General features: G+C 49.3%; 1 protein-coding gene across 2 annotated transcripts; it reads right to left on the bottom strand.

Annotated features, from left to right (window-relative positions):
* Positions 1 to 210: 210 nt before the first annotated feature.
* On the bottom strand, positions 211 to 23,671 carry NAA60 (N-alpha-acetyltransferase 60, NatF catalytic subunit). Of its 2 annotated transcripts, none has more exons than XM_056336210.1 (7): positions 23,532 to 23,671; positions 10,347 to 10,462; positions 8,728 to 8,857; positions 7,261 to 7,357; positions 4,689 to 4,923; positions 3,687 to 3,872; positions 211 to 3,193 (listed from the first exon to the last, which is right to left on the bottom strand). In XM_056336210.1, the coding sequence occupies exons 2-6, from the start codon at positions 10,454 to 10,456 to the stop codon at positions 3,716 to 3,718; spliced, it is 729 nt and encodes a 242-aa protein (XP_056192185.1). In that variant the 5' UTR covers positions 10,457 to 10,462; positions 23,532 to 23,671; the 3' UTR covers positions 211 to 3,193; positions 3,687 to 3,715. The 2 variants fall into 2 exon arrangements, with proteins under 2 accessions (XP_056192185.1, XP_056192186.1); XM_056336211.1 differs by lacking the exon at positions 23,532 to 23,671 and adding an exon at positions 19,074 to 19,328.
* Between the last annotated feature and the right edge of the window lie 750 nt (positions 23,672 to 24,421).

The following is a 24,421-nucleotide window of genomic DNA, read 5'->3' as shown; positions in this document are numbered from 1 at the left end:
TGTAAAATCCTTCACCCATCCAGCAGCCCCTCTGCAACAGGGCAGGGTCTGCGCTGGAGGAGCTGCTCCCCCTGCTCCAGCCTTTGGCCTGGCCCTGCGGTCACCCAGCACTGGTCACCCTGCTCATCCTGTGTAGTGGCAGAGCACAAGGCCAGGTGAAGGTGCCTGAGCAGCTGCTGAGGCAGGCTCGCGCACAGAGGGACAAACGACTCGGAAAAGAGGTTTGGTTTAATTGAAGACATTTAGAGAGGCTGGCGGTGACAGCACGCTCCTCAATAAATAAGGGGCTACGAGGTGGGGATGTGGCCGATGCCTCGGAGGACAGGGTGGCAGAAGGACACAGACCAGTCACAGCTTCCCTCGGGATGTGCTCAAGTTCCGCAGCAGCGGAGTTGGGCTGTGTAACGGGCAGAAGAGAAAGCTGGGGGAAGGTCAGTCCCAGGCAATCAGCAGAGAAAGAGATACATTCTGGTCCAGAGAAAGCAAGTGCTGAGGAAAACCAGGGGCTTGAGTTCCTAAAGAAACTCATGCAAACCAATAGATGTGTTTAAAATGTGGTTAAGCAAAAAAAAAAAAAAAAAAAAAAAAAAAGCCCAAAACCAAAGAGTGGTAACACAAATGAGGCTGGAAGGGGGCTTTCAGGTCTCCCCCGGGAAAGCACTGTGGCTAGGAGGGGCTGCAGTAGCCCCTGCCCCACCTCCCCTGCCAGCTGAGCTGCGAGAGGGGCACCGGGGACAACAGGGACAGCTGAAGCCTCGCAGCCAGCACCTCAGCAACACACGCAGGCAGAGCTGCTTGGCCTGAGGTTGGGCAGAGGAGCACGGCCAGGGCACCCGCTGGAGGCAGCCGAGCCCCCACGGTGAGGGGGTGGCAGCCGGAGCCCGGCCGAAGGGCCCAGCCAGCTCCATGGCGCTGGGGGGAGGCACAGGGTGCCCGGGGCTGCCCGGCGGTGGGACACGGCTGCTCAGCCAAGCCCTCGGCCGCACTGCTCGTCTGCCCACGCTGCTCGCAGGCAGGAGCGCGCAGCCCTGCAGAGGTGAGCTCTGGGGGCAGTGGGCTGCAAACCCACCAAGTGAGCAGCTCCTCTCCCACCCTGCGGCCCAGCTAAATGCCGAGCGGCGCCTCAGCTGATCCTGCGAGTTCAGCCCCAGCTCGGCGTGCAGCTGCCTGCCCCACTGCCCTTCCTCTGCCACAAAACCGCGTCCCTCCAGCCTGAACTCGACTGCTGCATGCAGGGCAGGGGCCGCAGCCTGGCACCCAGCACAGCACCACTTGCGCGTCTAAACTGACCGGGAACCAGAGACCTGTGGGCTGGAAGGAGCCTCCGGAGCGCTCTGCTCCGGCAGCCGCGTGGCGGTCAGCCCTGGCTTCCTTGGGCTTGAAGGTCCCCAAGGATGGACCATCCTCAGGGAGACACCTTTTTACCTGGTGTCAAACAGCCACTGAGCCAGACCTCTGAGTCCCCGGAGAGGGACCAGCACCTCCCAGCAGAGCACCAGAACAGGGTACGTGCCACCCCTGGGGCCGGAGCGATCTGCTCCCGGCGTCCGGCCATGGGGGAAGCGGCGCTCACTGAGGCTTGCTGCGCCAGAGCCACCGCCGAGCTGAGCGGCAGCACACTGTGCCAGCGCCGCGGCGGCAGAGGGCACAGCTAGTCCCAGCCACCCTTCTCGGGAACCAGCAAGCTCACCTCCTGCACCCTTTTACTAATGAACTCCCACCTCAGGGGTTACAGACACTGACGTGACTGCAAGACCTTAACGCACCTTCTCTCCCTTCTAAGCCTGACGTGTGTTGTGTCAGCCTCAGGTCCTGCCCGTGCCCGCTGCCAGGGCCGGCACTGCCTGCGCGTGGAGGCGATGCACCCGCTCTGGCTCAGGCCTCCTTTGCTCAGGTCCCAGTTTCAAAATAAGGGGAACAAGGAACATGGCGCTGAGCAGGGGAAGGGCCTCAGCCGGGGAAGGGGCTTTGCCAGGGGAACCCGGCAGGGCGCAGGAACACCTGCACCTCCGACACGTGTCGGGGCTGGGGGAGCTGCAGAGACTCCCAACTTCAAAGCAAAGCACTCACCCGACCTCGCTCCAAGGCGCAGAAGGGTCCCCGGCCTGGCTGCAGCACACTGGCACATCGGGGCCTCTGCGCAGGCAGGACATAACCGTGCCCAGTCACCGCGGGGTCCTGCAGCCAGGGCACGGCTGCGCAGCTGTGGGGACACTGCCCGCTGGCACAGCCCCGGGGGCGCCTGGGCTACGGCCTGAAGCACACCGCTGAGCAGCTGGGGGGCTTTTCTTCAGCAAGGAAAAGCTGTCGTGATCTGTACACAGATCTCATCCCTAAAGATCCTGCAAGAGTCCAGCCCCGGTGCCGAGGGAGGGTGCATGCAGCGGAGGGGAAGGGCTCTGGCTGCAGCAGTGGCTCTACACCCACAGCTCCCCTGCCCTGCTACATTCCAACTTGGACAAAGGCAGAAAGATCTATACAGTATTATATATATATATATATATTTCACTATGAAATAGCAATTTCATTCCCTGCCTTCTACTTGATGCATCCTGAATTAGATGCTTCTGTTTAAGTCACTCCAGACAGCTAGCGGGGCTGGGTGCTTTCTCATGCGAGGCAGTTGCCCTCCCTGGAAGTTACCCGCAGGAAGCAGCTGACTTGGCAGGACCCAGACATGATCCTCGCTCCGCTTCCCCTCGCCCAGCTCCTCCCTTCCCCGCAACAAGGGCATGACTGTATGTTCTGCCAGCAGCGGCCTGCCAGGGCTCTTAGGGCTCACTGACCCGGCTGGCCAGCGCAGACTCGTTAACCTCATTCACGCCGCTTTCTGTAGCCATGGTGCGGAAGCGGCAGCCGAGCCCCTCTACACCACGTATAGAAATGGGAGCAAACCAGAGGCAAGGGAAGTGGCGGGGACAGTGCAACATGCACACAGACCGGTGATGCAAAGGGCCCTCAGCTACGGCACAGCCCAGACACCTCGCACGAGCCAGGCCTGCCTGGGCAGCGCTCAGGCTCCAGGCCACGGGGGTAAGTCAGGGCTGCAGCCCGACAAGTGGGAAGTCTGCCAAATCTCGGGCGACCTGTGGAACAAGGAGTCCCGTCCAGGGGCTGGGTCACTGACCAAGAGCCGTCATCCCTGGAATCAGTGCAGAGCCGGATGGTTCAGGAGATGAAAGGAAGAACAATCCTATGGAAAGAAAAGAGGGTGGCTGGCTTAGGGAAGCCAGGTGTTACAGGTCCCTTCAAGCGTACTGGGGAGCCACCGTCCTGAAGACCTTGTTTTCAGAGATGTGCAATGCACCTGGTGGCAAACAGGCTACCGGTGACCGAGCTGGGGAAAGAGCGAGGACTCAGTCACTCTGGGCCTTGCAAGCTGGTCCAACAGCTGGGAAAAGGAGAGAGACAGCAGGGACAGGTTCCATCTGCTGTCAGGCTCTGGCCTCAATTAAACTGCATCAGAGTTCAAATTCCCTTCAAATGAAACCAGTAGGAGTTTGGCCGGCAGCTGCAGACTGGTGCACAGCGATGTCCCAGACACCCTGCACGGCAGCTCACCCAGCAGCAGAGCGGCAGCTTCGGCAGCCCTCGCTCGAGGATGCTCTCAGCTGCCCCAGGAAAGCGGCCCTGGGGCGTCGCTGCCAGCCTCGGGCAGAGAAGGGAGCTTTCTCCCGGGTACCAACCTTTGCTTTTTGTACATCTTCTGATCCAGTCACATCGTCCGGCTATATTCAATGCCGCTCTTGGCGGAAATGCCAGACCAGGGCAGAAGGCTGCAGAGAAGGCTCTGGGCTTGTCGATATATCCTCTGGGGAATTGAACACGGGCTCAGGCTGGCTAGCGTTGATCCAATGTGCTGTAGGTAGTCAGTAGCCATCAGTTAAGGACAGCAACATTTACACCGTAACTTAAGAAATAACTTAAAATACTCCCTAGAGACCCTATGACACAGTGAAAGCTGCTCTGCTCCGTTAGGCAGACCTGCTCCTTGTATTAATTGCCTGCTCTTTTCTATCAAAAGCAGGTCTGCTTTGCACTGTAAAAGATGGCAGTTTGGGAATGCTGGCTCCAGCGAGTGTGGGAAATACCTCCTCTAAGCTGCCAGTTCCCTTTGCACTCCACAGCAAGTTCCTGTGGGCATGGCAATCCATCCACCTGCCTGGAGAGGTTTGGACTGACTGAGCTACCCCCCAGGAAAGATCAAGTTTCTTCTCCATGATCCAGTGACCTGAAAAAAACTCTAAAGTCAGGCTGAGAGCAGCCTGCTGAGATCCAGGCCAGGCCAGGGTCACAGGGGATCCTAGGTCACAGGAAGCCCAAGGGCTCTTCTGCCATGGTCCTGGCCAAATCCTGCACCCCACAAGCCAAAGCACGCCTAGCACTTTGGCTTAACACCAGCATTTGCTATCACTGGCATCAAGCTTGCTCCAACTTAAAATTCAATGTACTGTCTGACACTGCCTCCCTGAACTGTTCCCAGCGGAGTCAGGGGACGAACAGGTCACCGTCAAACCCCTCTAACATCACCTTTCTTCCAGCTTCAGGTTAAACTCTCATCCAGGCAGGCATCCATCCCCACACCTCGCCAGTTTACACTTTGCTGGATTGCTACTGTTAACCCAAAACACTGTGTGATGCCTGCTGGGCGTGCTCTGCTGGCTAATCAGACTGAAAGTAAAGGATATAAGATTGTCCAGGGTGGATGCCCGCCGTTGATGTACAGGACATAGGTAAAGCCATCTTTGAGGACCCCTCTGATGGAATAATAATAGGGAAGATAGTGGTGCTGTTTAAAGTCTCTGTTTTCATAGAAGTTTATTGCTGTGTTGTTAGTGGTGAGGACGTGCAGGTAGATGGCTTTGCAGTGATCCTGGGCAGTCGTTGATATGTGGTCTTTTAAACTTTCAAGCAAGAGCGAACCTGTTGAAGGAAAAAGCAGCAGGATCACGCAGTGCAGCTGCCATCTCAGGGTTCGTAGGGCCCAGCCGAGATCTCCTGCACCCAGTGTCTAAGCAGCAAGTGCTGCACACGCTTGAAGACCCCAGATCCCACCCAGTTCTCACTGACCCTCTTGATGAATTTAACAGGACCACTGTACAGGGGTTTAATACAAATCTCATCTCACCTATGAGCAAAAGCAGATTCTATTCTTCAGAAAGCAGATTTTATAAAGATACAAACTTCTGATTCAATAACCATAAAGATGAGCCAGACAACGGGAATCTGACAGTAATGCCCAAACCCACCCAGCCAAGCAGCTCTAATGTTTGGGAAGGTCAGCGAGTCATTTTCAGTGGCATCAGTTCCACCACATTTCTTTATTTTAAAGCCATTTAGAACAAGCAGAGTGTCAAAACAGGACTTCACAAGCAGACTATTGTATTGTGTCTGCTGAACTGAAATTAAGCTCTGAAGACTGGTAGGATTTTAAGATTCCTTCTAAGGAGGACAGCTGAGGTATAGCCTTATTCAACCTGGATTTGCTGCAGCTACTAGTCAGCAGGAGAAACCAGAGAAGGGCACAGAGGATACTCCAGCCCCAAAAGACAAAGGCTGGGGGTTCATCCAAACCAACTCTACCTGGCAGAGTAGAACCCAGCAGAACCTGCAGGACAACTTCTTCCACCAGGTGTGGTACCAACAGGCTAAAGAAGTAGCTTGGCTAACACAAACACACAGATGAGATCCGTGCTGCTATTTCACAATCCCCAGGGCAGGTAAGACTTTCAGCAGGACCCACAGGATTTCAGAGCAGAAGTCAACAGCACTGACTTCATTGTCACTTGATACTGGGTGAGAATTTATATCAGCCAAGAACAAAAAGACAACGAGAGACATCAACAGGAGAGTGGTTTAATTTTGTTACGAGATGTTCCACTCTTCTATCTCACAGAAATCCTAGTGCCCTCTGGTTTAAGAATAACAGAGAACTGAAAACCAAAGCCTTTTAATGTCTGCCAGAGAAAAATCAGGGCTTTAGCGCTTAGAAGTACACATGCAGGGTGAAAAGCCTCCTGCATGAAAGACTTCAGCTTCAAACACAAGTAGAAAAACTCTCAAGAGAAAGGTCTCTGAAAAAGCAGCAGCATGCAGCAGCTTCTCTAGGTTGTTCTGCTACAGGTACGAGTCCAAAGTTTTTGAGAGTGCACAGCAACATGCTGTACAGATGTAATGGATACAGGAAATATTGATACTGAAAGGAGAAAATTCCAGCAAGATGGAGCTGTTAAAAAGATCATTAGGATTTGGAAACTGAAAGGATACTCACCACCACCACAATTTCACAGAACAGAAGACCCCTTTACAACCTCCTGTGACCATTATTCTGTGCTAGTATTTTCTTCTCTGTATAGAAATACCTATCTCCAGTAGCATTTCAATGCAAGCTTTAAATACAGGGCTCTCACTGACGACTCTTCTGGTCATTTATGTATCCCACCAGCCTGTACCTTTCTAAACATGACTGACAGAGAAGGGAGGACTGGAAGATGAGCTATATATATATATATTATTTTTTTTTGTATATATCTCCAGTGAAGAGACTCCAGGTGGGCAACACTGGGTCACGCTGCCAAACCTGGCCTGTTTCCTTTTGCAGACCAAAGATACAGATCATTCTTGAAATTACACCACAAGGGCACTTGATGACAAAACACATCCTGCTCTAAACAGAGGTAAACCCTTCTGACTGCAGAATTTTCAAATGGCTGCAGAATTGCTGCATGTTGCAGCAGGCATTCGTGCTGACTTTTGCACGCATTTGACAGATTTAATCAGGTCCAAGTTACACACTTTTTCCAGTTCCCTTTGTCTTTTTCTAAACGTTTGTTCTATCTGTTGAAGTCGAAAGGTTAAAAGCAGCTGTATTTTCTGCCTCAGGGACCAGGCTTCTGATGCCCATGAAATAAAACTGTTTCAAACCCTGCTCCAGAGTGAAGTCCTAGCACTTTCAGTCAGTCTCAGCAGCAGGAGTGCAAGTTTTTTGTGTGCTCAGCTGTCTCCTGGGAACAAGATGGGCAAAGCCTCGTGCTCTTTGGAAATACCTGCACATTGAGTTGTGCCTACACCAATAAAGATAGGTCAGTGCACCTGCACTAACACCAAGAAGGGGATGCAAGTGCATCGCCTTCCCAATTGCTCATACAAATCACCAACAAGCTTATCTCAAAAGGTGAAATGGTGGAGCTCCTTCAGTCATGCCCGCTAGCCATGCATGGCAAACAACAGCAACAGAGTTGTCACTCAGCAGCACCTTACCTATTCCATGTTTTCTGAACTCCTTCACCACTCCAAGACTTAGGATGTAAGCAACTTGAGTGTCCACAGGAAAATTGGAAGCTAGGATGTCTCCATCCTGAGTAGAGATATGACAAGTTATTTAGGAGGATACGTGGGGGTCACAGGAGAAAGCCAGAATCCTGTACTGGAACATCTGAAAACAAGGCTACAGCAGAAAACTTTTCTTCACTGAACAGCCTTAGCTGAAGCTTCTGCAAAGGATGTGGGTAGTTAAAAAAAATCCAGGTATGGTCTTTTAGGGCTTATTTCTACTTTAATATCATCTTCCCAGACACAGAACACAAATCATAGCATTTCCTTACTATATACATTATTGGCGGACTTAGGGACAGAATATACTGCATTCTTTACCAGGAAGGATTCAAAGTGCCAATTCCGGAGTTACTCATCAATGTCTAAATTAATCCAGCAACAGTCCTTACTGCCTGCATGCTCCACCTGAGCTCCATGTCAGCTGGAGACCTCTGTACTGCTGAAGAGGACAAGGAGCATGTTCTACAAGCCCAACTGCCTGGAGCAGTGTCTGAAGGAGCCCCTGGCTTTCAGCTTGGCCAGAACAAGAGCCTTTTGTTAGAGTTGCTGAAGATGCAGTTTCTGACTTGGACTAGCTTTGAGGTGAAGCCAGATAGCTAAAGCGAAGAGACCAGTCAATGCTCTGGGTTCCTATATGTTAAGATTATTGTTTAATCATAACACTGATTGCCCTGTAGAAGTTATACACCATCTGCATCGCAGGTTTTTTTTTAAACCCACTTTCCCATACTGTTTCCCCTACACTAACCCAGCAGTCTTTTCCTATACTGTCTTCAGTGACCGTCTCTTCTTCACCTCTCTGCTGTTCTGCGTGGTCTCTCCTGGCCTCCGAGGTCTGTTATCCCTGAAGCCTGAGCTTTGTGTAGACTGGTTACCTCTGCTTCGTGTTCAGGACAGTGACTGTGTAAATGCAGGACTTTCTGCAGTACGTCACAGGAGTGACTCACCCAGTACAGCTAAGGAAGTCCAACCCTTACGTAAGAAAAGAAGAGGTTTGTTCTCCCACAGCTGCACATGCCTCAGTCACCAGAATGACCAGGCAGACTGAAAACAGCCAGGCAACAGTTAAACGGCTTGCTGCCGTTAGCGTGACCTGATCTCTCACAAGAGGGAACAGCACACGGCAGTAAGCTTCCCATCATGCTCACAGCCGGGGCAGACTCTGTGGTACCAGGCTGCTCTGCAGCCCAGGTGTTCAGACACATCCCACCAGGCATGCTCCCTTAGCTGGAAATCAGCATGCTCTTGGTTTCTCAGGTTAACTCAGGATCACTCCTGTAAGTGTCTTGATAGAGGAGGGGGAAAAAAAAAACCAACCCAGACATGTTCCATCCCAGTTAACCATGGCAAGAGGTGGACTATCTCACAATGAAGCGCAGTTTAGTAGCGTACCTCTTTATGCACCTTTGTTCTGCTCTTGATCTCTGCCACTATCATTCCCACGATGGAGCCTCTATATGTGGCTGCCAGGGAAAAGAACTTCTTGTTGGAAGTGATATCTCGGTACCATGAGTCAGGGTACCTGGGAAGGAAGAAAAACCAGGAATGTTTGGGGGTGCAAACCCATGGGAACAGGCAGCACCTCAGCCAACGCTATGCTGAGATGTTGCTGCCTATTTCCAGTTGAGCAGCACCTTTAAATGCCAGTCACTGGAACTACAGGCTGATGTATTTTACACAAGACTAAGGGAGGGAAGCCGTCCTGCCGAAAGGGCTGTCTTCTGCAAGGACATACAGCCAAGTAGCTCAGCCATATGTCAACGCAGAGCTCTTTCTATACTATTAATTTAGCTTATTCCATGAAATCTCGGTTAAGAAGTTATTCACTTTTTCTGTCTTAACAGTTGCATGGTACCAGTGAACATCAAACAGCTGCTGTACCCCATTTGGTAGCATGGTTTCTTTCAACTGCATCTAAGCAGCAATGCAGGCTGTTCATGTAATGGCCTCCTGCCTTGCTAAGACAACCACATTTTCATTTTATGTTCATTGCCCAGAGCTTTCACTTCCATCTTTAGCAAGTTATTTTTAAATGCAAGATCCATCTGCCCTCATCTAAAAGCATAAGGATCTCATTAATTTGATACACATGTGAAAAAAACACTGCATACTGGTACAAAAAAAATCACATCATCAGCCTCCAGCTCTCCTCCTCCTGCAGCTACTAAAGGGAAACTAGCGTACACTGATTTATTTCAAAGTGAGAGCTCAGCACGCCTTGTGTTTAAAAGAAATCTACAAGTTCAAAATACTATGAATGCTTTTGCTGGTTTGTTACATTTTACGCAATCTTAATTATAATCTGCTAAAATCCTCCATGAACTTCCACAAAGCTAAAGAAAAAAACCCCTTGAAGTCTACAGCCGTATTTTCCCTGGATGCTTTAAGCCACAAAGCTATCGCTGTCCCCCAGAAAAGCTCCTCGTTCCCATGCTTGTGCAGGCAAAAGCATTTACCAAACGGGGGCCTGGAGAACTGACTTGGGACAGACTGAGATCAGCTTTAAGCCCGATCTTTGCAAGCAACAGTGACCCCGAGCACTGTTCAGTCTCCCCCTGGGACATTCAGAAAGACAGTCCCTTGGGATCAGTTGCTCCATGTCAGTTTGGTTCAGCTCTGAAGGTGCTGCCTCGGCACACACTCCAGAACACAACTTTCCTTCGCAAGCACAGGGATGCTGTCTTTTTTCCTGGAGGTGTGCTCCTTTCCCCATCTCATACGCAGTCTTTCCCAAGAAGCTTGATCCACTCCCTTCATCACAAAGCCCATTTTTCTGCCAAAATCCGCATACAGAACTTTCTGATGACTTTAGGACCCTGCAGGACAGGCAGCAAAGGGCCGTTAACAGGAACTCCACCACAGCACATAAAAGATTCAGAACCTGCTGCCATCTTAGCAACAGTCCAGGCGCCTGCAGGGCCTTTGGTGTCAGCTCTGAACTGGATCGATGCAGGTCCGCACCATTTGTTTCTACATCCTCCCCCACCTCACACCCCAAGCCTGTAACGTACTCTATTGGGAACCAGTCGCCACAGAGCTGTTTCACTGTGTCTATGTCATCGTGGCAGAGAAGACGCAGGTTTACATCCGTAAGTGCAGTCGGGGGCACCTCCTCTGTCATTCACGCCTACAAGAAAAGAAAATCACATTAAAACCAACGAAGCAGATTCTGACCCTCAGCTGCAGCCAGGCATCTGCGCAAAGGCAGCAGAAGGTCCCCAGTACCCATAAAGCTGTTTTTCCTGGCAGAATGACTTTAAGATAGACAAAGCAAAACACGGCAGCATTAACCTGAGAAGCAAATGGAAGCCCTGTTGCCCACAGGATAAGCACAGCTCACTTCTCACCTGACACCGCTCCCCAGCCCTGCATCTGTACTGGCCCCGCTCCCCGCGAGCGCAGCCCGGTGATGTTCCGTGTAAAGTAGCATGTGGCACCAACCAGGTGCTCCGCATACTGCATTAAATAAGACAGCAATGTGCCAAGTGTACCTTATGATGCATGGAGCTCTTCAAATGTCTGTGCAGGACCAACATTTCGCTAAGACAAAAACTGAACAAACAGCTTAAAAAGGAAGCGCTGCTAGAAGAACAGTCATAAAGTCCTCTGACACAATCCCGTCATCTCCAGTGAGTATGTATGCAGAGGACTCAAATTCTTTAAAGTGTTAATTTTGTTTAACTTACACTGGTGAAATGAGATCTAGTTTTATTTCCCCTCATTCCTACATGCTACAATTCCACGAGGGCTGGCTTTTCAGCCCAGCAGAGAGCATTCAGATACAGAAATCCCAGGACACCCTTTTCTTTCACCATAGCGCTACCCCAGTCCTGCTAACCACGTACAGGACACCTACTCCAAAGTCTTCAGCCTATTTTGAGAAGGTACCAGAGGGCAAGCAGCAAGCAATAACTAAAGTGGTTGTAAAAGCATTTGTAGCACAGACACACGAATGAAGAACAGACCTTGAGAACAGGCTGCCGGCTGGACAAAGCCCCAGGCGAGCCGCTGCACGCAGGGAGCGAACAAGGCAGGCAGAGCCAGGGCAGCTGCAGGAATCCGTTCCCTTTCACCGACCACCTGCAGCTCTCCATCCCCAGCTTTGCCTCTCTCACTCCAGCCCTCCTAGTCCGAGGTCAAAGAACCAGACCAGGATGGAAACAAAAAACACACCAAACCCCACCACCCTTAATTTAAAAGAGTAATTTCTTTTTGTTTCTACTTTTTTTCCCACAATTTTAAGTTTCAAATCTTGGTTTCAAAATGCCAAGTTGTAAGGAAAACACTGCACGCAGCAGTGCTTTTGTATGCCCTCCTGTTGAAAGGGATGCTCAGCTCTCCAGCACTCTTGCTTGGAAGCTCAGAGGCTCGAGAAGGAACAGATGGAAACGCACTCTGCACTGGACTGGATATGCCATTTCAGCAGTTTCAGTGCAAAAATCACATAATCTCTGTAATACACTTGTAACTGGCGAAGACGTACAAAAGGAGTAGGCAGAGTAGCAATCCCAGTTTGACATGTTTTGACAGCACACAACTGGGCGTGATCGTTCTCCTAAAAATTTGGAAACACCCCCGTCCACTGTATTCTTGGAAAAAAAAAAAGTTTAAGCCATAATATCCACATTCCATCCCCAAATTTCTATTTGAAGGTACATAAGCCAGCTTTTTCCTGCAGTTCCCCTGGCTGAACTGGAAGAGCACAACTCCCAGTTAGCACAACGTGGTGACATTCAGAGAGCAGAGAGTCCCCAGATGTTGGGATCCTTGGAACCCAACATCAGTGCTGAAAGGTAATTAGTGCTGCTAATGAGAACAGTGTTCACCCCCGGATCTGGCACTCTCCCTACACCACATGTGGCACGACTCCTTCGCACTAGCTAGAGCAGCGTGAGCTCCCACCCCTCCGTCCTCCCAGACGGAACCATAATGCCCCTACACCGCATCAGCCCAGAGCTCCCAGGAGGAGGGAGGGACCCTGCCACTGGTTTATGTGCAACCTGGAAACATCAAACACCTGATGTATTAACAGGAGAAAGGATATAATTAAGGTCCACTACTCTCTAGCGAAACCTTTGCCAGCCCTTCTCCCATGCAGGCAGAAAGAACGGCAAAATGCTTTTAATAGAGCAGAGGCCCAAGAATGTTCTCCTACAGCTTGTGAAAAAGATGAAATGGGGTGGGGTTCTCCAAGCAAGGGACCCTTCCCAGAGACAGCCTTCTTCCCAAGTGATTGGTCCTATGTATTTCCCCGAGAAGGGCATCTGAAGGGATCAGTATATTGATACGAATCACTTGTACTCCAAAGAAGCCCTTAAAAAGAATCGTAGCTATTCCACAGCCCGTTCTAGGACAGTGACCGCACATTTTACCCAGCAGCCTACAGTTTTCACAATCAGTCCAGATGCCAGCTTCAAAACAACTTCAGCACCTAGACAACCCACAAAACCAGTACTCCTTGCTGCTTTTAAAACCAATTTTACACCCCTAGAATTGGCTCAAGCCCTCCGAGGCTAGCCTTCGACTCCGTACCCTGCTGCAGCAGCGAGCACACTCTCCACCACCAGCCCCTGGGGACCTTTTAACACGCCTCAGCCTTACCCCACAGGGCCCTAAGGACGGGCACACGCTCACTTGCTGGGGCTGACCCCATCCCCACTGCTGCTGGCTGGGGTAGCCGATACGCACAGTGGTGCGGACCCCAGTCCCACCCTCGCCGCACCCTCTGCTGAGCCATTTCAGAGCAGTGACCCGCCACAAGGTCACAAAGTGAGGGCAAAATTGCCCGTAGGACAGAACTGCTTGGCAAAAGCTGGGGTAGCAGAAGATAGGCTTCAGGAGCGGAATTAAAAATAAAAAAAAGGAGTGAGGAGCCCGTGGACATACATGGCTGGAGCTTCTTTGGCCATGGTGAAGCTCCAGTCCCCGATACATCACTCCGTTAGTGGGCATTAAGCGGCACTCAGGTTTACAACAGCAGTGCTCTTTCGCAAACATTTTATTTTTCTTGAGAAGTTTCGATGCTCCTGTAAGGCAACACCCCTTCTCAGTCAATACTCTCAGCATTAATAAATCAGAGAGAAATGAAACAACCACAATAGAGCCATATTTTTGCTAATAAATATAAAAGGCAGGGGCCTAGGAGCAGACTTCGCCAGCAGCTGCTGCAGGAGAGGCAGAGCCAGCACAGAATGCATTCTTGTGAGGATTAGTTCATGTTTATTTAACACTATATTCTCAAAGAGCTAGGCAAGCATTATGTATTATCCTGTAGCTGAAGCCAGCCTTGAAAAAAAGTAATCCATGACTGTTTTGTTGAACAGGATAATTCCCTTCCCCTCAAATTCAGACGTTTCCCAGCACTGGTTGTGTTTGCAGGGACTCGCTCCACATTATGTGACCCAACCCGGATGCTCTTGCACATTTAAATAACATTTAGGACACCCACCGGGCACTGTGTCCTGCCACAAGGTTTTAGGAGAGCAGCCTCCTCCCTGGCCAGCTGTTGCTGGAGGAGCTGCAGTAAGCAGCTGCTATGACCATGAGAAGAGAAATCCCAAGCAAGTCAATTCTGTCCATACCCAGGTGACAGGCTCTGGCTCTCCACAGACACCTGGGCGAACACCCAGCTCCTGCCCCCCGCACAGCCTGTGCCATGCTGTAATTAGCAGAGCCAGAGTCCTGGACAAAAGCTTCAACTAGCACAGTGATGAGACCAAGGCTTTTAGAGTCAACTTGGGTTTCGAGGACAAAAGATATGTTTGAAAGCATAAAGAAATAATTAAAAAACCCCAACTATCAGTGTAAAATACATCCTTAGGACTCAACGGAAGTTAAAAGTGCCTTTAGGGGTTTAGAGGTATCATAGCTCCACTCACTGCTGCAACAGCAACAGCACCAAGTTCTGACCTTTGAGCCCAAGTGGTGGTGGCTGTGAAGCAAAACAGGCTCCAGCCACATGCAGTTAATTTGAAGGAGGTCCACAGGCCATTTCTGAAAATGTGAAGTTATCTTGCTTCTTTTAATATCTTTTTCTCAGGTGGCAGCCTTTTGTTTGTGCAATGGCCGCAGCCCGGGGAGCGGTAGGGTTAACGTCATCCACTGCCTCTCTACCCACTGGGGCACAGTGACCTCACCCTTTTGTCAAAATGGGAAACACTCGCTTATGAGGATTATAAAATGAGCCAACGTCATATGCTGTATGATCACACAGTTAAACATTTGAAAAATCTCCGAGGACACTCCTTTCCCAAAAACCAAAGTTAGCAGTGAGTAGAATTAGAAACTGAGCATTTAAATCCCTTTCCTACCTAAAAACTGCAGATATTAACACACAACTAATTAATTTCAAAAAAATTACAGGGAAGTATAAAGGTTTCGAGCATTTCCACTAGTCTTCTCCTTTGCTCTATTGAAACAAGTCTAGCAAAATGTTTTGGCTTTAGGTGTACTGGGTAGCTGCAGAGGAACCTGTCAAGTTCTCATTACAAATATCTAGCAGTAATGGAATGAAAATAAACAGTATGTTACTAAATAAGCCAAGTTAACACAGGATTTTAAATTAAAGCACATCATAACGCCTAAACATACTATTTAAATATAATGTCATAAGTCTTTGGCATTAATAAGCTCTAGCTTTAATGGGCTAAACCCGGTATTTGCCAGTTCTGTCTAAAGGGCGGAGGAGGCTTTATCTTCCAGCATCAGCCCAAGCGATGTGTTCCCACAGCACAATAAGCCAAGTACAGGTACCGACACATTTCTACCACCAGTATTTCCAGGTAATACCATGCAGGAGCAGGGCTTGGTTTGAGTTCAGGTGAGCCGCCAGGTGCATGGACAGTTTCTTTACTTGGATGAGATCCTTCACAGCCAAGAAACCTCAACTTGGGCTTTTCTCAGAGCAGGAAGCCTTTTCCTCTTACAACTTTTGTATTTTATTTTTTTTTAAATCTACATAATACCATATTTCTAGAAAAACTGAGGCAGCCACACAGAATCAGCACTCTTACCCCAACAGGGTGTTCAAATGTACAATAAAGCCCGATGCTTAGCAGAATTTGCCAGGCAGCTGCTTAGATGTGTTTGAAAAATTCCCTTGAGTACTTCCATATCTACAAAGCCTGGTCAAGTGGTTCAGCAAGTTAAGATTTCCCTTGTTGAGCACTATTAGACGTGTTTTAACACTGTTTCTGCCTCATGCATCCTGCAAAAATGAGTTGGATGTCAGCAATGAACCATCACAAGATGCTGGTTTTATGAATCTTTATTTGGACCTCAACTTCCATCCACATAAGCTCATGAAGATCCCAAACAAAAATTTTAGTATCTACCAATAAATATCACTGAATTTACTGGCATAATAAAAGCAAGGTAATTAAGACTAAAGCTAAACAAATACTAACTAGAACTGTACCCAAATATTACTTCCAGTTAGGGGTATATTTGCTTCAAATGCAGTGTTCACACAAAAAAACCAGTGTGAAAGAATCTTCTTCACTGGCAGAAACAAAGCTAGACTGAAGTTCATCAGAATCTTTTACTTTCCAGTTTAAATGCTAATTGAAATCAATTAATCCTGAACAGAAAGAAGCAAACCTGCAGAAAAGAATAAAGAAAAACAAGCGCCGGCCGGCAAGTGGATTTTTATGAAGTGATCCTATGATTCAGGAAGCACTGACACACAGCCGATCACCCCAGTATTGCAGGCACCTCCATCATTAGATGGTGCAGACCTTTATTTACTTGGGCTGAAGATTTTCACCTTCCGGAATTCAAAGCATTTTCTTCAAGTACACTCCTACTAGATTATTAGGGATTATCTGCTGCTGTTCCACAGAAGGAAAAGATTAAGTTCCTCCAGACAACTACCAAGTACATACCATGCACGGGCCAGGTCTGAGGAGCTGCAGCGGTGCTGAACAAGACAGTATGCGAGCTGGCCCTTCCTCCCGTGGTCAGCTCTGAGGCCTACGGCTGCATGTTTCCACCCCGCACTTCAGCGATGGACATACACACAGTAGCTGTATTTTACTTTACATAAGCAGACCATCTGCTCGGCACAAACACAGACTAGCAGATACTCTCTGGCAGATTTGCATGCACGCACAGTGGGCCAGAGCTGGATTTCTTCATGCCTGGTTCCCCCCTCACCAGAGGCGATGCTCCGGTGTTGCCACCAGATCCTTGTTTGTGACTTCTGTGTGGACAGTCCTCAAATCTCAAGACAAAATTCAGCAAGAAAAAAAAAAAAAAGTAATGATACCTGGCACCCTCTCTCACTTGTAAATAAACAGGATCAAACAAAGCCCAGACAGAATTTTAAGAGCTACTCAAAATGCAGGACAGGCACACGTTAGCCTTGACTGCACAACACGGTACTCAGACACAAACCCTGCTATTGTCTGGGGAGCATCTCTTCAAGAGCACCAGCAGGAGTTTTCACAGCTATAAGTCTCTCTACCTTGCACCATCTGGCACTGGGGATTTGATTTACACTGAACCAGCCAAAGGTCTCATTCCAACAAAGCAGCAAGGATCTCCCTGCTGCATTTCATTTTAAGCTTACCATGTTTTTAGGTTACTGGTCTTACAGGGAATATTCCACACAGACGCCCCTGTTCCCAAGCTATTTTCATTTAATGCAATAAAATTCTGACTGGATTTGAAAACATCATGAATTCATTACTAAGAATCTCAAAAGAGGTGCTTTGAGGACTTACGGCAACATTATCAAAGCAATAGGAGCCAAATTTTAAAACATATTTAAATACTTGGCTTGATACCTCCTAGATACTACTTCAAGTCTGGTCATAGAATAAAAAAATTAGGTTGGAAGGACCTTTCGGAGTTTTATCCGGCTTAGATCAGGTTGCTCAGGCCCGCAGTCCCACGTAACATCCGTGAGGAGCAAATCTCCCTGCCTGGGCTCAGACTAGTTTCTCTGCACCTAAAGGCACAACCGGAAAGCTGGGGTGTTAAACACACTGCCTACAGCAACACAGCCAGCCGCGCTACGTGTGCCATACAGGTGTACCTCTATATGCTATTTGGCACACTCCGTTTACGCCATGTAGTGCTCCTGCTCCTCCTAGGAATCCCATGCAGGTTCGTTTGGGACAAGCAACACAGAAACTCCAGAAGATATGGGTCTTCTCATTCCCAGTACGTTATGCAAACAGACAGAACTTGGCATTCACAGTCAGGAGCAGAACGGTGATCATTTCACTTCCATTCCTGTACCATTCTTCATATCCCACAGGAGTGCTGCCAAAAACTGCCATCACTTAATTCCCCAGATTAGCAGAAGCAGACGTTTGGAGTGAGCAAGACTCTCAATGAGAAATCTAGGACAAAACGAGTGATTTTGTGCCTTGGTCTGAAAATAATGTCATAACATGGCTGGAAACAGGCTCCGATGCTAGATTACGTCATTTCGCAATAGCCCATAACACCTTTTGATCCAGAGTAACAAGCACTGAGCCTTAGAGCCCCTCATGGACCCCAGGTCACTCAGGGACATGCACTGGCTCAAGACTTCCTGCTCCTCCTTACTTAAAACTCCTTTGGTACCACCTTCCTTCTGTGCAGAAAGCTGCCCTCCTCAGCCACCCCCCCATGCACCATCTCCTAGACTGCCACATCCAGCCTTGCTATGCCAATCCCATTTGCCTCCAAAGCACATCCCGAGCACTAATGAGCTTCCCTCAGGGTCACCACTCCGGAGAAAGGAGTTTGTCAGCGCCTGGACTTTCTTCCCCAGTAAAACCATCCAGGGCAGTGTGCCCGACCAGCACACCCCTGCAGCAGAGGAAGGCAAACCCCAGTGAGCTTAGGGAAGAATGTGTTGTAAAAAAAGCTGAATTTATCTCAACACCTGGGAGACTGGAGGGTAACCTTGGGTTTAGGTAAGACAGCTGCACCAGTGGGTCATCACTGAGACAATTAACAAAGAATGTCTTCCTGAGCTAACCAGACCAGCATGGGGGGGGGAACACATACATGGCTGAGCCCAAAGTATAAAAACTGGACAATTAATAAAAGTAAACTTTGAAGAAAGCAAAGGGCCTAAGCTAGCTTCAATCTGCATATTCCTTCCCAGTGACTGCAGGTGCGGAGCACCATGACGCCGAGCATATAGAGACCAGTAACGGGCATCACATTTGGGTTCGGATTCAGCTGCACGCTGCAATTGCATATTGTGCTTCTGCTGTGTTTTCAGCACGTTGCTTTATCACCCTGCTAAACCAAAATCCCACGTAACACCAAATATTCCAAGAAAGTAAATTTGATACTAAACCTTCCTCATGTGGAATATCTACAAGAGCCTGGCCAGAGCACGTTGGACTCAAGACAGCCAGGAAGGCAGCACTGTCGCATACAACCTGGGAAAACCCGACCTGGCATTCCACCCTCCTCCCACAGGCTCACCCCACACTGCTCAGCCAATTTCTTCTCGGCTCTGAAATTCTGAAAACGTCACTCCAAGAAACACATTTCTGCCTTGTCCCCAGCTCTGCACTACGTACTCCATTACGCCCAGACCGAGGTGTGCACATCACAGGGCTAAAAGCCTGAAAGCCAAAACCACAGAATCACAGTAAATGACACTCTGGCCTCCTGCCATCAGGATCAAAATTTGAAACAGACCCCAAAAGTGTATTAAGAAACGAAAAGGCAAAACATAGCTCTACCTGTGCAGCAAGCAGCAGTTATTTACTTGAAATGAAAACACTTACTGTTAGTGAAATCCTTTTATACTTGTATCCCTGATCCTCTGCACGCTTGGAGTTTGACTCGTGAGCCTTCCAACAGCAGGAATGTTAACGTTTTGCATGCGAGTTGCTTTCTGGGCTGTTCTTTTACCCTACAGCTCTACATACATTACTGAAGCCGTAGATTTCACAGGAGTGGGTACCCAAAAAAAAGTGGCTCTAAAGCATACTGCAAAAGGCACAGCTTCCTGCTGCCCCAGATACAGCAATTCCTCTGGGGAATGGTGAACAAGAATCTCTAAGAGGGTTTTGCCGTTAAATCTTTTCTTGTTAAGACGCGGAAGAGAAAATCTGCTTTGTGACAGTAGCACTGTGGGGAGTTAAAACCGAAGGGTCATAACGGAGGCACATTTACAACAAGAAGCTTGCTAGAGGAAAGATCTAATACCTTGCAAATACTGAACACGGCAAGTTTCCAACAGGCAGCTGTTCCTCCAGAAAAACAAAACAAAAAAACCCAAACAACTCATCATACATGCAGGCCCACTGCCATTTCTGAATCAGAATAAACAGCTACACAGAAAATATACGTGGTGACTAGAAAAAACCAACCAGCCAGACATTCAGCCTGGTGTAGTACAAACGCTGGGAGAGGGGAATTCAAGCCTGCCTCCATTTCCTAGACACTGTCCTCATTACTGAGCAGCAACACACAGCTGTCGATAAAACCCAGTCTCCCCACCTACATTGTTATAGGAGACACTCACTAGTAACTTCCTAGAGGCTATTGCAAACAAGATGCTTTAAAAAAAAAAAAAAAAGCCTGAAAGGTCCAGTCCTTCCCTAACTGGCACCTCTCCGAGATCTCAAATACAAAACTTGACTCATCATGGCTCCTTTTCTTTCTCACTGGTGGTTTCCAGCATGAGACACCCAGGTTCGACTCAAAAAAACACTGCCACTGTTTTAAGCTAGTAACATTTAAAATAGATTCTGGCATAGATGCCTGCTCTTATAAGTACTTTGCACAGTAATAAGCTGAAAAGGAGAAATTAAAAACTCAATTAAAAGCTAATGTTGGAAAACTGAGCAGCTCCTATTCCTACCTTTTTTCGAGGAGGAAAGTGTGGGTGGGGGGAAGCAGTGTGAGACATGAAGCCCTGCCTTTCTGCAACACCCTGCGCTGAAGCCCTCAGACATGCTGTGACTGGTTAAAAAAAAAAAAAACAAACAAACAAACAAAAAAACCAGGAAGACAGGAGTGATCCTACTCTTAATAACACTTTTAGATAGCACTTAACTTTCAAGGTTTGTAGAAGACATATTCAAACAAAGCTCATCTAAGACAGAACTTTCTCTGCTGTTACACTCACCAGCTTAGCCCAACAGCTTCTTTGAAAGTGTCTTATAGACAGAGAAACGAAGCACGACCAGCACCGAGTCCCGAAGAGAATTCCTGCCCATTACCAAAGGCTGCCTGCAGCCCAGCAGCCTGAGATGAGCAGGAAGGATGAGCCGTGAGGACTTCTGAATCAGGTCTGCAAACCACTCACAAGGAAGTCCCCAGATTTGTACCTGTAATTCCTCAGGTATTTACAACAGCGCTGTCATCAAGAGTCAGCCTTTGCACCCACAGTTACACCTGCTCCTGCTCACTCCATAAATTACACTGGGAGTGGCTGGGGTGGGGGGCACAGAGGTGGAAAATAGCCAGGAAGAGAGAGGATGGGTTCTTGGGTGGCAGGACCAGTTCACATCAGCCAACAGGCGAAGACACCAGCACTGACTCACTGACTGACTTATCAGACTATACTGGCCCAACATCTATATTCATAACACTCCCCACAAAAAAAACCCTCCACAAAGAAAAACACACCCCCACATGCAAATAAAGATCATCCTTACTGGGAAAGAAGTAACAACAAACATGAAAGAAGTACCAGACTTCATTAACAAAAATAAATACACATACTATGTTAAAGGCTCTTTGAGCTCCCAACTACAAAAGACCATTTTCTGAATTCCACTGGCAGTTCCCACAACATGACATCTGAGGCCAGCCCAGCTACCAAAAGACACGCTAATACCACTCTGGTTTTGGAAAAGAAAACTAAGAATGCCACAGGTTTTAAGAGGGCATTCACTGGACAGGCACTTGCCGATTACTCAGACACGTTGTCACACAACGTATTAGAACAAGGCTTACACACTACTGTATGTTTCTTTGCTTGCTACCAGGCATATCAAGACTAATTAAAGCACCAGGTTACAAGAAATAACAGAACTACTTTTTTTAACCTGCAAGATAACCCCATCTACTTCAGCCTGGTAGCAGGCAGTACCCAGTATCACTGCTTCTCACGGGGGTGAGGCTGCCTCAACGTGATCTTGTAAATGAAGAGTCCACACTCCAATTATAACATGTTGGGAGAGAGCCAGCAGCTTTTTTTAAAAGAACTTCACTTATGAGAAATCTGCTAGAGTTTATTTGTACAGAGAAATTATTTTTGAAAAAACACCATGTGGTAGCGCTCCCAAAAAGCTACCAGAAGTGTTCCCCATAAAGGCTTTTGAAGAAACTAAACTGAACTAAGGAGATCCTATGGCAGATTAAAAGAAAGGAAGCAAATTTAGCACGAATCCACAGTGAAGACAGAGTTCAGCTATAATCCATTCAGCAGATTCGTAACAACTAGATGGAAGAAGAGAAGAACAGATATGCAATAAAACTGCCTGATGATCCTTTGGGATAGGGCACAGATTACCTGGACAGTAAAATGTAAAGCTGTTCACAGCTGTAAAAAGCTCTCACAATGCCAAAACGCTAATAAAATGGTAGATAAAGTGTGTAAGTTGGTAGATAAAAAAGGAATGCAAGTTGGAGAAAGCCAAACATTTCCAATTTGTGTTAAGTACTGTGAAGGGGGGAAAAAAAAAAAAATCATCCATGCTCTCACAGCAGGTTCCCTGAGAACACTGGTTTGCTGCTCAGGTGCAGTCAATTATCAGAACAGAAAAGGAAAAACAGGCATCTAGAAAGCTTTTGGTCTGAGCTAGTTACATTTATTTAATGCCTCTATATATTTGTCAATAAAAGGCCAGACACTCAGCCACGTTCATACAGATCTCGAAAGTGAATTGCTGCAATGAGCGGCCAAGGTTCAGAGGAGCTCATGATGGCCACCCAGCACGGGCTAGCTGATATTGGGAGATGCTGTAGCATAACAAAGACGGGATAAGCTGCAACAGATACAAAGCAGGCTAAGAGAGTTCAAACTCTACTAGTAAACATAACTAAACATTTAAACAGCTGACCACTGGAGGTGATAGTAATTTGATGCCTATAATCAAGAATGACTGTCTAAGACACATGCTTTAGTTCAGGACCGCACACAGCCATCCCGGTGGCAGGGATACTGGCCCTGGTCACTGACAGGCACAGCACGCAGCTTCGACAGTATCCAAAATGCAGATGCTATTTTCACCATACAGATAGCGTAGGTATAACACATCACTGCACAGCCTGAGGAACTGGGCACTGGCAGCTGAAACACTTCTGACAAAGCCAGCTGCCACCGCGCCTGGCGGGAAGCACCGTGCCAGAAAGTCTTTGGGACCACATTTAAGGCTCAGTTTGATCAGCTGCAATCAAAAAACTCAAGACACACCTCGTAGAAACTGGTGTCCTGCCTAGGTACGAAGTTAAACAATTGCTTTCTCTCTGCTACAGCTCTACAGGCTGGTTCAGACAGACACACCACCTCTGCAGGGCAAAGCACAGAAAAGCTCAGCTGCCATGGCACGCGTTAGCTTTGAGCCAGCCAGGGCAGTTGGTGAACCGTGACCCAGGCTGTCCGGAGACACAGAGCAGCCAGGAGAGCCAGAGCAGCTCCTGTGCAAGGGAAAGAGCCAGATCTAGCAACGCACGACACACTCCCGGCCCTCCCAAGGGAGATTCTGCTCGGGAGGAAGAGGAAACGGAGACACTAGTTAATGCTACAGAGCCCCGCGCTGCTGGCGGAGCCCCCCCGGGACGCGGCAGGAGAAGGCACAGCTGCAGGCTCAGCTGCAGGGCCCCCGCGGCTCTACCGAAGGCAGGGAGCAGGCTCCTCTCTTGGCTCCCCTGCAGCCAGGCACAGGGCGGTGCCAGCAAACGGCCCCCAGCTGCAGTTCGGGGTCTCTCGTGTAACTCCCCACACCACGCGGTTTCGCCCAGACAGCCGCGTTGCTCCAGCCGGCGCGCCCCGAACAACCCCGGCACGGAATCTCCCGCCGCCCGGCAGCGCCGGCCCGGCGCACTCCGCCCGAGGCCGCCGCCACGGGGTTCTCCGGCTCAGCGGGCAGCAGCACACCCCGCGGGGCCCGGCCCCGCTGCCCCGAGGAGCCCCGGCGCGGCCTAGCAGCGGGGCACCGGCGTTCCCATGGCGACCCCGGCCTCCCGCCCCGCCACGGAGGCCCCCCCCGTCCCACCTTCCCGCTCACCTCGGGGGGGCGGCGGGCGCCGGGCGGGCGCGCCGCGGGCGGCCGGGGCAGCTCAGCACATACCGTGCGGCGGGGGCGGGCGAGGGGCCGGCGGACACCGGCGGGCACTTCCTTTCCCCGGGCACGGCGCAGCAAGGCGCCTCCCCATTGGCTGCCTGCCGCCGCGTGACCGCCGCGCGCCGCGCACGCGCAGAGCGGCCGCCCCGGGGCCACGCGGGCAGCCCCGGGCGGGGAGCGCGGCGCGAAATACCAGCTGCTAATTAAAGGGGGGTGTTTGAATAAGCGCTGCATCCTTGAGCACGAACGCTGGGGATACTGGATGTAGGCTTGGTCACGGCCCTGCGTCACCTCCCCGCGGGTCCCCTCAGTCCTACCGGGCCACCAGGCAACCCGTCAAGTCACCAGGACTCCCACGCTATTAATGACTCTGATCCTGAAACTGGAAGCTTTCAAGGGTTTTTCCCTTGCCCTTGAAGCTCTACAAAGTGAGATGAAATAGGATATTTCAGTTGGAAGGGACCTACAACAATCACCTAGCCCAGCTGCCCGACCCTTGAAGGGCTGGCCCAAAGTTAAAACCATATTCTTATAATATTATTTACCTTCCCTTTCCAGAGAAGGGCAGACATTTCACAGCAGATTTTCTTGGCTTCCACTTAACTTGTCTGGTTTTTGCAGCCAGTGGGGAACCAGGTTACCCCAGCCACCACATCTTCTCCAACGAGTTCAATAGCAGCTGAGGTTGAGGTCATTGTAACTGTCACTGCCATGTAGGAAGGGCCCTCCCTCCTTTCTTGTTTCCTCCCTCAGCAGAATGGGCTCAGAGAATCACAGCACGTAAGAGATGGCATGTTCTGCTGCGGTGCCAACAGCAGCGAGTTCTGCTGCCC

The sequence above is a fragment of the Falco biarmicus genome, chromosome 4 (genome assembly GCF_023638135.1).
Source record: "Falco biarmicus isolate bFalBia1 chromosome 4, bFalBia1.pri, whole genome shotgun sequence".
In the NCBI taxonomy this organism is placed as follows: Eukaryota; Metazoa; Chordata; class Aves; order Falconiformes; family Falconidae; genus Falco; species Falco biarmicus.
The sequence above is the reverse complement of the archived record's forward strand: the minus strand, read 5'-3'. Positions and strand labels throughout refer to the sequence as shown.

Coding starts and splice junctions, on each gene's coding strand:
- NAA60 (XM_056336210.1), bottom strand. CDS start 10,456: ATGACAGAGGAGGTGCCCCCGACTGCACTTACGGATGTAAACCTGCGT. Junction 7,358..8,727: donor GAACAAAGGTGCATAAAGAG/GTACGCTACTAA, acceptor ATCTCTACTCAG/GATGGAGACATCCTAGCTTC. Junction 3,873..4,688: donor CATCCACCCTGGACAATCTT/ATATCCTTTACT, acceptor ACTGATGGCTAC/TGACTACCTACAGCACATTG.